The sequence below is a fragment of the Cryptomeria japonica genome, chromosome 5 (assembly GCF_030272615.1).
Source record: "Cryptomeria japonica chromosome 5, Sugi_1.0, whole genome shotgun sequence".
NCBI lineage: Eukaryota > Viridiplantae > Streptophyta > Pinopsida > Cupressales > Cupressaceae > Cryptomeria > Cryptomeria japonica.
Window position 1 is genome coordinate 529,777,032 of NC_081409.1, and position 12,928 is coordinate 529,789,959.

Below are 12,928 nucleotides of genomic sequence, written 5' to 3' on the forward strand. Positions count from 1 at the left end.
ATTTGTTGTAAAAAGCAACCAATCATATGATGCCACATCATTTGCACAAGTATTAGGGCCCCTTTTGCACACCTATTGATCAAGTACGAAGTTAGGATGCACAACTATAAGTCCTCTCCTCTAAACACAATAAATCTAAAAATCAATAAATTATTTTAACTTTATTTTTTCTCCATCATCACACTTCATAATCCATCCCACCAAAAAACCGAGAAAAAAAAAAAAAACACTACAAAAATTGACCCAACTTTCTAACCCCTATTCCATACTATCACATCACTGACACTGCCCAAGGAATACAACATCCCATGGATTAAATGAGAGGAGTTTATTTAGGCAGAAACTCCAAATTTGAGATATGGGAAGTGAAACCAAAAGCAGTATCCTCCAAAATGGAGGAGTAAACGCACAGATTCTGTCTGCTACTCAGAACTCGTTTGACCGTATTTCATAAATCCCTACAGCCTGTCTTCCCAAGTTCCAACGCACGCTGCACTGGTTAAAAAGAAACATACAAAAATCACCTAATCATGCCTTATCCAACAAAAAACAGATACATCTTATTTATTAGTGTATGGGTTGCCTGCGTTTTATATGGCTGCATACAAGATTCTAACGTCAACGTTTGTGCCGTCACGATGTTTGGGTCACTCACAAATCTCTCGTGTTTCTTTCATTGCAATTTGCGTCTTTAATAACTACGTCTGCGAGACCCAAAAAGCTTTTCCATTGTCAAGTAGCTTAAGCTTTATGTGAGTCTGTGCAGTCTGGGAAAGAGGCCCACTACACTCCACTTTTCACGGTCACGTCTCAGATGAATTGACGGATCATGGTTTTCGTAACTGCTCGTAATTTGGGATAGGTTTCAACTTTTACATTTTCTCATATTGCTGACGTCTCTGCTGCTACTCTGCTTGAAACGAAAATTTCTCGGCCTTTGAAAGTGAGGAGTAGGTAACGGCATTTATGCAAGGACTGAAAGTAAGGACACTGACTGATACAGTAAGAAATTACGATGATGGGATGGATGTAAGGACATCTGAGTTGAAAGATTTCTTGCTTGTAAAGATCGGTCGGGAAAGCTCGGGATTTACTGTGATGGAGCAGAGAAGACCGTTAATCTTGTGAGAAGTTTCAGTATTTATGGGGATTGAAAAAATTACGATGATGGATTAGATGTAAGGACATCCGAGTTGAAAGATTTCTTCTAAAGAGTGGCATTTACTGTGGTGGAGCAGAGCCGACTGTGGAAAGCTCGGCATTTACTGTGATGATGGAGCGGAGAAGACCGCTAATCTTGCGAAAAGTTTCAGTATTTATTGCGATGGGAAAATTACGATGATGAAATAAATGTAATGAAATCTGAGTTGAAAGATTTCTTCTGAAGATCGGTCGGCAAAGATCAGCATTTTCTGTGATGGAGCGGAGAAGAGCGGAAAGCTTGGCATTTACTGTGATAGAGCAGGGAAGACCGTTGATCTTGCGAAATGTTTCAGTAGTTATTGCGACGGAAAGAATCCAGAGGTGTAAAAATTTTCAACTCCTGTGTTTTTGATGTCTGAAAAGTAGGGTTGGATATTTCAGCATTTACGTCGACCGAAGGCAGGGGATTGAATGGTGTGGGAAGTTGTAGGTGAAGACAGTGGAAGAGCGATGGAGAAAAGAGGCGGTGTGGAAGTGGAAGAAGACAAAGGCGGGAAGATTTTAGCCAGCTATGTCGGAATTGCGTGTGCTTTAGCAGTTGTAGGTTTGCGAGTCCCGAGATCGAGTGCCGGGAAGGAGAGGGTACTAGGAAGTGTGTGTCGGTGTGAGTGGGAGGTAGAAAAGAGTAATCTTGTGAGAAAAATTGACCAAGCGTTAGCAGAGGTTGAAGAAATGAAGAAACGCAGATGTGAGGATGCTAAGGCTAACGACAAAGTGGCTGCCATGTTTGCTGCTCGGACACATCAGTGGAAGGCAGAAAGAAATCAACTCAGAAAGCAATTGGAAATGCTTTTGAAGCAATCGGAGGTTCTTGAAAGAAGTCCAAGCCCCTGTCCGCAGTGCACGAGAAAAGAGGAGATGATTGCAGGTTTGGAGGCCAAATCCCTGCAATTGAATAAAGAACTTATTCGTGCCTTTGATCAGATAGAGTCTTGTGAGAGAGAGCGTAAAAATATCTTCGAGGAAAAGGAAGAGATAACACAGAAGTTTGCTAAATTGCTGAAGGATGATGAAGAAAAAGGACAAATTATCTCTTGTCTGTTGAGGAAATCTGGGGAGAAAGATGAGTTTGGCAGAGAGCTTTCGATAATGGAAACACAGAGAAGGCAAGGAGATTGGACGGGGCTTGATAAGTCTCTGTATGCTGCCCACATTAAACAAAGGCATTTGCAGGAGCTGGATGCATTTGAGAGGCAAATGAGAGCTAAGGATGAGAGAATGGAGGCTTTTCGCCAAAAATTGCTCCTAATGGAAGATGTGACGGAAAAATTGAAGGCAGAGAATGCGGGTCTGGCTCAAAGTTTAGAACAGGCGAAGCTCAAAATCGCGGAATTGGAAGTTCTGTTGGAGGACAAAGACTCAATTTTAAAGTCGGACAGCTTCCAGGAGAAAAATAGAGCATTTTATGCGTCCGGGGATGGCTGGCGGAAAGTCGATGGTAATGCAAAGATCAAGCTGGAAAAGGAAGCAGAAGAAGCTAAAAGCTTTAGTGGTGTGCATCAAGCAGAATATACAGGAAAAGGTCTTAGGTCTTTTGGGATGAATGAACATGAAAACTATTATGAAAAGCAGAAAGAAAGATTGCGATCTCTTCTAGTGACAAGCGAATCAATGCCAAAAACTTATCTGGACGGTTCCATATTTGTTGGCAAGCACAAGCTATATTCTGAAGAGATGGATCATATTCTGCCGGTGGAAGATGTCCATCTAAAATATCTCATTGAAGAAGCTACTCAAGCATTCAATTCTGGATGCAAGTTATCTTCTCTGGAAGGCGCAAGAAAGACTAGTGAAAAAACACGAGTGGGTAGTTTTTCAGAGACTTACGAAACAGAGAAGGATGATTCAGAAGTAGAGAGGAATCATCCTGAAGATTCGCCAGTTGTTGTTGATAAGCATGTTTCTGAAACTCTTCAATTCAATCAAACAGAAACTGAGTTTGAACTCCAATCAGGGTTGGGTTTCGTTGGTGAAAGGCAGAAAGGTAGGGCATCTTCTTTGGCAGATACAGAATCTCAGATAACAATGTTGGGGCACAACGGACAGCTAAAAGGAAAAACTGTTTCTGAAGACCTTTATTTGGCCTACAAGACATTAGCTACAACACTTGAGATTGTTCACCCTGGAAAAGAACCTGATGGCCAGGTAAGTTGAAATTGTGCCAACGAAGTACATTTCTTAGAACATGTTCAGTTCTCATGCTATCGCTATTCAGATAATGTTAATAGGATTTTAGGATGCGTATCTACATAAGAGAATCCATTTTTTAAAAATATTTCCACAGAAACTAGATTTGCTTCTGTCATTTAACACTAAACTCGTTGAACAGGGAACCATACCCCAATAGAATGCTTTTAAATTTGCTTTTTGCATTTTGTTAGGGTATACGAAACTTTCAAAATGGTTAGTAGAGGTTGGCTTGAAACTTCTATTGGCATTGTGTTCTTTGGTCTCTACCTGTATTCTGTACATAAACAGTGCACTGGTTTGAAGTACCTACTGTTACACCTACTTGTTTTTTTCTTCTTAGCTGAAATAAACTATGATTCAAAATTTCAACCTTACCTTTCGTACCAAGCATGTGCCTATTCTCTAATTGTGAACTATACGCTTTGATTTCAGGCTTCCACCTATAATAACGTAAGTCACTTGTAGCTAAATGGGTTTAAGTCACCTAATGTATTCTATTATCCTAGCGTGTCACATGTAGGTCAATATCATAGCATGTTAGTTCATTATATGAGGCACAAAGAGGAATTGGTTATATTATTGAAAAGAAGTGACAACCACCTTAGGGTAAATGGATAAATTCAACAGTGCAAGGAGTTGAGATCAAGAAGTTGAATCATTGAGTTTTCATTGTGCAAATGAAAACCCATGATCAGTCAATCAATAAACTCAACATGTCCAAGGAGTTCAAATTAAGTAGTTAAATTGTCAATTTTCATTGTAAAAAACCAAGTTCAATTCTTAAAGTAATATCTAATGTAGAATTCTAAGTTGTGAGTTCTTCTACTAATTGATTTAGATGGTTGTTTGAACCATATTTGTAGACTCTCAAAAATATTAAAAAATAAACTCAAGACAAGTAAGTCGTTAACCCTAGATTACAAAGTTGAGATAGTAATTGATGTGCAAATGCACCTTTCGAAATAACCAGGACACTTGTCGTTAACCCTAGGTTACAAAGTTGAGATGGTAATTAATGTGCAAATGCACCTTTCGAAATAACCAGGGCATATTAGGACTTAGCTTTGTGTGTGGAGACTCTTAGCTCAAATTTGCCAAATCAAGGTTCTGTACTCCAATACGGAATTGATAAGCTTGACAGATGGCCGACTATTTTGTTATCCACTAAATCCATCTTTGTGAAAGATGCTTAGAATATGTTAGTCTTGTTGTCTAGGTCTTTGTTTAAAGAGTAGGTGATGTTGATGTACATGTTTAGAAATTTGCTAACCGAGGGTCCTCTTTTATTAAACCGGATCTTGATTTAATGGTTTTGGGACAAAGATCGAAGGTACAAGCAAGTATACAATTTAAGATCAAAGGTACAAGCAAGTATACAATATGTACACTAATCTATTACCAATTATTGAGATACTGGGTAAGCAAATGATGCAGTGTAATGCTCTCTTGAGTTGATCGAATAATTGTTTCTTAATGTTTGATCTTGGGTTTCTTAGATGCTTAGAAATGAATTAGGGTTTTCTTTTATATAACAACCTAGCACACAAATTAACACATTTCATGCTCAATTCAACAATGGCTGGTAGGAAGGGAGTTGGCTTGGGCATAAATTTAAATTTGAATTTGAAAGTTTTTGTGCACTTTTTGTACTTGTGGACTTGACCTAGGAAAGGAAAAAGGAATGAATAAATTGAAGAGTAGGACTTGTCCTTGGGGTCTTTGAAGGTATGATCATGTTAGGTTCAAGCTAATTGCTAGCTTTATGCAGCAAAATTTCACGTGTACTCTAGTCATTACATTAAGGATAGCCTGGTCAAAATGAATCCAAAACAAAGGGGAAAAGTGCAGGGTATGCAATTTTTATTCTTATGGTCATTTATGTAGGGATTGCAAACATATTTGTTTAATCTTAAGTGGACAAAAGATGAAGGTGTTTGTGCACCATAGAGGGATTTGGTATGTACACTTGATAGGACAATATACAAGGCAAATATGAAACAAATCTCTTTGTGAGCCAAGAGGGTCTCATACATCACATTAGTGGGGCCTACTTGGCAAACAGTGGGAAAAAAGGTTTTATCTTTTTGTTTAACCATTTTAAAATATCTTTTTTAATATTTCCATCAACATATTATTGAGGACAAAAAATACATCAGCTAAACAATTACAACATGATAACAATGATGAGGAATTTTTCTAAAGTGAAAGAAAAATCATGTCTAGGGGTTATCAAGCAATAAAATGTAAAGAACATTAACTGACTGTTTGTTAAAATATAAATTATATTTCATCAGAGTCATTATGTATAGGCATGTTAGTCTCTTCATTGATGTACCTATTTAAGAATCTTCAGATCCACCTATTTGAATATGTAGAAAATATTATACGATAGTCTCCAATTTTCTACAATATTTAAGAGAAGAAACACTATCTTTGACTATCAGTGAAAAAAAAATCAATGTGTAACAATTTGTTTTGAGTGCGCATCATGATCAAAATTATTCTCCTCATTGTGATCAGTATCCTTCATACCATCGAATATAACATTATCAACTGAATTTTGAGCCATTGTATTATTGAGGCGAGGACTTCTTCTCAATGATGGCGAGACTTTGGCATAACCTCAATTACCCCAAACCCAAAAAAGATAAAAATGATGAAGCAAGGTAAATGGAGATTGATATAAATCCTCAAACGTAAAAAATTCTCAGGTCTGAAAATATAAATCAGAAGAAAACCTTAAGGTCAAGATCTAAGAGGGCGTAAACTGTAAGATCACATGGGTCTCTCAAGAAATAAAAAGGAAAATAAACAACCTTATCCTTTTCTAATAAATCTAAGGTAAATAATCAATCAAACAAGACATTCACTTAACCCAAGAAAATACCGAGCTGCAACTTATAAAGCTTTTGAAATAAATGTTTGAATTTAAAGAAATAAAGGAACTTGATGAAGATTCCCTATGGTAGAAGTTGCCAATCGATTCGCCTCTTCATTAGAGCGTTGGTAATGATTAACTAAAAACCTCTCTATCAACAAATTTTCTCGTTTGTTGCTCTGGTTCACTTTTGCACCTATAGGTTTGAACTCTGCATGTAGAAAAGGTCTGGATAAAAATTCATGATTGGAACGTCTTGACGTTCGGATCTTGCAAATTGAAGGGGGTGGCGGTGTCGATAGACTCTATTTAGGAGTTTTCTAGGCTATGATTGTTCTTCTTTGGTTGAATCCTTGTTGCTTATTCACTGGTTTGGTGAAGATGATCAAAAGATAGCAACCAGACTGGTTTGGTGAAGATGATCAAAAGATAGCAAGCAGACATGTGGTGATGCTTATGATTCTCCATGATGTGGAGAATGATAATGCTATGAAGCTTTGGATGGACGATGGATCATTCGAAATGAATTAGGGTTTCTTCTTAAATACAACACCCTAACACACAAATCAACAGTTTCATGCTCAAGTTGGCACATAATGTTAGTTGGATGGAGTTGACTTTAGCCCAAAGTTAAGATTTGAATCTGTAAGTTTTCCAAGGTTATTTCCATGCCTACGGTTTTGACTTTGGATAACAAATGGATAAAATAAGAATCAAGACCAGCCATGGGGAGATTATTTCTGATCATTTATGTTAAAGTGCACTTGTACTCTAGTCATTGAATTAGGGACAATCTGGTCAAAGTGAGTCCAAAAATGAAGGAGAAAAAATTGCTACACTATGATATATAATATATTTTAGAGATTATAAAAACTTCTAAGTTCAAATAGATAAAAATGAAAATTAGGGGTTTTACTTAAAATTCTTAGAATCTAGGTGTTATAGGATAAGATTAGTGGTTTTACTTAAAATTCTTAGAATCTAGGTGTTATGGGATAAGTTTACGAATTGACTCTCCTAATTTACCAGATAGATAGAAATGGAAACTTAGGGGCATTACTCAAAATTCTTTGAATTTAGGTGTCATGGGATAAGTTTACGAAGTGAGTCCCCTGGGGCTATAATGCATCATGTAGAGTCTGGATCAGTTTTGATATTCTCAATCCTAGTGTACTCTTCTTAGTCCATCTCTTTCTATTTATAGGTTGCCGAGCAAAGCACATCTCAACTGCAAACAGCTCCTGGTGTTAGCTTCCTGGCAAAGAAAGACGATGACATAGCGTTTGATGCTATGTCTTACCTGACACACATGCTACAAAGGTATGCATAATCCACGACTATCATCAAAATATTTGTTGTTTTTAATTTTTGATAGGGGATGCTTCTGACTGTTCATAAGAGACTTACTTGAAAGTGAGATTATTTTAAGGTACTATTGTATTTTCTGAATCCTTATTTTATATTTCGCTTCAATCTTATTTATTCATAAGGGATTCTTCCTGGAATAAGGCTGGAGTTCTGGAAGTATCCTCAGAGGTTAAAACCCTTGAGCACGAATTACTGCAGCTGGAGAATATAGCCAAAACAATGGAAACAAAATGTAATGGATCCAAAGATGGAAAATCGATTACAAATGTATTTTCTGACAATGGAAATGAAAACAGGCAAATTGAATTGAACCAAACAGCTCTTTCTTCCATTCGTGTGCTAAAGAAACAAGTAAAGAGATATCAGGCTGTAATAGGAAAAATTGATGACTTATGCAGGAGAATGGTGAGTACATCTAGCCTTTCCTTAATGATGCACTTCCAAGTGGACTAGCAAGTTGCGATTGGTAGAATTTATAGAGAAAACTTAAATGCATCGGCGTGAATATTTTGCACTTTTGTCTACGTTTTCATTTTGCTTTCCAAAATGTTTTTTGTTTCATGTTCTGAAAACTCTTTTCCTGCAAATGTTTTGTATTGACACTGCAACATCATGTGAGATGGCAGAATGATAAAGATCCAGTGCACATTATTAGTGGCACTAGAACAAGGGAATATATTGCAGCACAAGAGTTGTTTCTTATGGAAACAGCTCAGCTTCAACGTTATGTGGTAGCTATGGGACAGAAATTGACGGCAGTGCAATCAGATATTGCACGTAACTTGTTAGCTTTGAATAGTGATGTTGCTGTTCCTGCCAACTTCAATGTGAGGCAGTCAATTGTGACTATAAAAATTAATTTGAAGGAGATACAAAGAAGTTTGGAAATCAAGTTGGCCAGAATCATTGGTGACCTTGAGGGAACATTAGCGCGTGATGGAATACTACATGTAAGGAACTGTTGCTCTTTTAAACTCTTTCCCTGTATAATGTTAGTCTTTACATTAGAAAAGAAATATCAATTCAATATGTTGTTTAAAATTATCACTTGAAAAGTGTATTTTATCTTATCACCGGTGTCGACATTTTACAATCTAGGCATCTTACATTGGTTTCCATTACCAATGAATATACCCTGATAAATTTGAGCTTGGATTTAAATGGAAGATAGCTTGCTGCCTCTAGCCCTAGCTGATTGTATTGGACGGACTTGACGATTCTTTGGCCATAGGTTCTTTTCTTTTTTCCCTTTTTTTGTTTTCTAGTTGGTAATTTAGAGACGCTCCCTTGCATTTTTTTGATACATGCTTGTACTTTTCTAGTTCCATTAAGTTTGTTTTTATCAAATCTGGATGTTAATATATTTAATTTATTCCTTTCTATATTATTGCAGTAATCATAGTTAGATTATCCTCTATTGAACTGTTAAGCCTCCAATTCTGAGATTCTTCGTAAGTTTGTATGTAGTCTGCTTGAGGTTTTGGGGTGAAGACCTCGGATAGGCATTCTTTGCTCATAATGAACTTGCATCATCCATTACCAGGCAGGAACAATTCTCAATGATTATAAGTTTTCTTCCTATTTAAACTCAACCAAGTCATGAATTCAATGTCATAGCAGCTATGACACAGTCCACACAAGTAGCAGGACTTTTCCTTTTATTTTTGGCAGAATGACCAGCCAGCTCCCTATAATATAACTCTGTTCCAAGCTTTACATGATTCAGAACATTCTCTTAGTGTAACTGCCATTGATATAGAGAATGCTTTGGCTTCGTCGAGCTCAAGAAGCAGAAACAAGTTATCAATTCCTTTACAAGCTACTATGCTTGACCTTAAGGCTTTAATCAGATCTCTATGCCCTGTGAGAATATAATGAAGCTAATGCAGGGGAGAACACGAACCTCCTCGCAAGCTACAAACTCACACAGCTCAACACATGAGACAAACAGAGACTCTGTTCTTAATTACAAAACTTATATTGCAATAATGAAGTAATTTTTTTATTCATCGAAACTACAAACATACAATTCACTATTTGGGCCTTCTAATGACCCCTCTCTCTAATTCCCAAACAAACTGCTCTCTTCTAAATATATGTAACTGAGATTTGTCTCTCCTCTCAAGACCTGTAATCTTAGCAGCCCTCTTCGTGTCATCATGCACTCTTCTCTATTCAAAAAGCCCTCCTATCTTCTCCATCTATGCAGCTCCCTCTCTATTTTTCGTTTTGGTTCAATGCCTCCGCTCTTTCTTCCTTCGCAGACTCCCCCTTTTCATTGCCGTCCTTTTTGCAATTTTTGCATTATATTCATCTTTGGACCGATTCTTCTCCTCCCTTGGTCCTCCTGCACGCCCCCCCCTCCTTCATAACCGCCCCCCCTTTATAAAATCTGCCACCAATCTTTCTTTTAATTTTCCACTACTCCCATATGCACCCCTGTTTCCATGCTCCCATTTTGGGACGGGCTGATGTGGCAAAAGTCCGAGCCAATTCATTTGCTTGAAGATTTATTAAGCCTCGACTTCTCACTATCCCCACTTCATTGCACCTTTTTACTCTCCTTAATTCTCCTCGATTTCTCATTCCTCTTCTGCTCGTGTTTCTTTTCATACCACAGTTACAAACTCTGCCGGTACACCTGTCAAAAGCCTTTTCTACAAATCCATTTTGCTCATAATTCGTTGAGGCATTCTGTCAACAATTAAGGTGCTCTGTAATTAAATCCACATTTTGCATACACGTATACCTTTCGGCACAGTCAGGCAGGATGCTGGCAACGGTTATGGGGACTGGTTTTACACCAGCCAATTGCCTTTTGCCTCTTCATTGCTGTTTGCCAGATGCTCCTGCATCAGAAGCTATCCCATCCTGAAGAGTAATGTTTCAGTCTCAGAGATGTTCTCATCATTCTCCTGTTTCAGTCATGATAGTATTTCATTACGGACACAAACAATATGGGATTAAAGCTTGTTCCCAATTTTTAATTATGGATGCTAGGATTATTGCCAATTAGTAAGGAGATTATTTTCCGCTGATTATTTCATCATGTAATCTATTTTGACGTTGTAGGGAAGTAGGTGAAGTAATAAAAAAAGGAGTGGCATGTAGTATGGCCACGGATTCTGACACAATAAGCATGCATAAGAAGTGTGAGTGAATGGAGGACACTTCATTTGAACATTTCCGATTGTCATTTCTGTGTTATGATGTTGGAACTTGCTTCATACAGGCAAGATTGGGTCGTCTCTTCTGTTAGGGTTTTTTTGTGGTTTATTCGCATCTCTGTGAAAGCTAACTAGATATTACCATGAGGTGGCATCACTGCTTTTCAGGATTTTGTGCTTATGCTTCTGGTTGTCACTGATGTTTGTGTTACACAGCATCCATTGGCTTAGAGAGCCATGGTCCTGTTACAATATGGAAATACTTGACTCCATAAGGACACCCCAGAATGATTCAGTTTCAGTATACTCCACGCATCCTTATTCGTAACACAAGTTATCCAATACCACCGAATATCCTTAATTTATAATTTTTTTTTGTTTTTGAAGTCCATGTATTGTTATTTGATAAAGGTCATCAGCTATTTGTCAAGAAGCCCCGAATTCAAGATCACATTATTCTTGAACAGAAGGAAATAATCTTTGGTTCAATTTTATTATAAGGGCATTTGAGGAAATTGCACTTAATCATATATACAGCATATATATGCTAGTATAGATATCTTAATACATAGTTTATTAAGTTTTTTATATATGCAATTAGACATAATTTATTAAGTTTTTTATATATGCAATTAGACATAATGATTTTTGAAATTGACATGTAAATGACCATCAAATTAATGTTAATGAGTTTTACACTGGGCTCCCCCTTGTTGCCATAGTCTTAATACATCCATTAAAAGATACCAAGAGATTTTAATTTATGTAAGATATTTTGAATAGTTTATTGTTTTTATATTTGCAATTGGATATAATGATGTTTGAAATTGACATATAGACCATCAAATTAATGTTAATGAGTTTTACAGTGGAGCTCTCCCTTGCTGCCATAGTCTTAATACATCCATCTAAAAGATACCAAGAGATTTTAATTTATGCAAGATATTTTGAATAATTTATTGTTTTTATATATGCAATTGGACATAATGATGTTTGAAATTTCGTTCCCCGCTTCTGCCATAGTAGTTTACACTTAATGGTAGACAAATAAATCACGGTCAAATTTACGGGGCTTTCGTTACCGGCTCCCTCCATTATACTCCACTTGCTGTCAATGTAATTATGCCTATGAGCATAATCATTCCATAAGGAAATCTTTGTATGAGCATTTAGTTCCATGATGTTTGAAAGCTGGTATTTGTTACGATCCCATTCCGATAAGTATTTCTTTTTTCTTGTTTCAATTAAAAATTACATATGGCAGTTTCTACAGCAGCGTTATGCCAAGAATATTTTTCTGCTGGTTAAGAAAAATGATAACCTAGATTGTTTTAAGGGTATAGATGGTTCAATTTGGCATTATTGAATCGTTTAGTTTCTGTACTTCTCTTTGTAACTTGACCGTGAATTTGCACTGAGAATGAATGTTTCGTGACTGGCCTTCTGTTTTGTTTTTCTCTGTTATATATAACTCAAGTTCTGGTTCCTGGATTATACCAATTTAACTCGAGTATCGGTGAATGACAAACCGCTATTGCAGGTAATGCCAGTGGAATGGAGAAGAGAGCATAGCCCGATTTCTGGAAAGAGCAAAACAGGAAGTCACTTCTCAAAGACGAAACAGTGACTGTATTTAAATTCCTTAATCGTGTGATTAATGTATTTGTATATACACCTGGTATATATTATTAACTTTTAACATCAAAGAACCATCCATGTTATCAATTCATACCTCGTGAAGGGTTCTTCTGGTGTTGAGGCTTATGACAAATTAGGTGTTTCTAACTGTGTTGCATAGTGCCAATATCATAATATTTTCACAGCTGATCTATGTGCTGTTAGATCAAATATGGTAGTCAAGTGGAGAAACAATCACAGAACAAAAATTAAAATCCAAGCTATAGTATGTTTCTCTGCTAGTTTGCTTTTGGGTCTTCTGCTTACCTACATCTTAGCCCATTAAATTGATTTGGAGCCTCCTTAGATTTGCAAGATAAGCGTCCAGAGGAGTACAGAGAAGGAAAACGACTATTAATGATCAATACTGATTGAATAGGCCAATCAACCTCTGCCCATGATAGGAGAAGCGGTCTAGCATAGGAAAAGTACGGTTGTTTGGATT

General features: G+C 36.9%; 1 protein-coding gene across 1 annotated transcript; it reads left to right on the forward strand.

Annotated features, from left to right (window-relative positions):
- The first annotated feature begins 638 nt into the window (after positions 1-638).
- LOC131069169 (uncharacterized) lies at positions 639-12,535 on the forward strand. Its single transcript, XM_058004526.2, has 5 exons — positions 639-3,348; positions 7,476-7,591; positions 7,762-8,044; positions 8,266-8,589; positions 12,347-12,535. Exons 1-5 carry the CDS (start codon positions 1,615-1,617, stop codon positions 12,431-12,433), a joined length of 2,544 nt encoding a protein of 847 aa, XP_057860509.1. The 5' UTR covers positions 639-1,614; the 3' UTR covers positions 12,434-12,535.
- The last annotated feature ends 393 nt before the right edge of the window (positions 12,536-12,928 follow it).

What these genes read in the sequence shown, in the direction of transcription:
- LOC131069169 (XM_058004526.2), top strand. Translation starts at nt 1,615, where the DNA reads ATGGTGTGGGAAGTTGTAGGTGAAGACAGTGGAAGAGCGATGGAGAAA. An exon ending in CTGACACACATGCTACAAAG is followed by an intron (nt 7,592 to 7,761) that starts GTATGCATAATC and finishes TTTATTCATAAG; the next exon opens with GGATTCTTCCTGGAATAAGG. An exon ending in CGCGTGATGGAATACTACAT is followed by an intron (nt 8,590 to 12,346) that starts GTAAGGAACTGT and finishes CCGCTATTGCAG; the next exon opens with GTAATGCCAGTGGAATGGAG.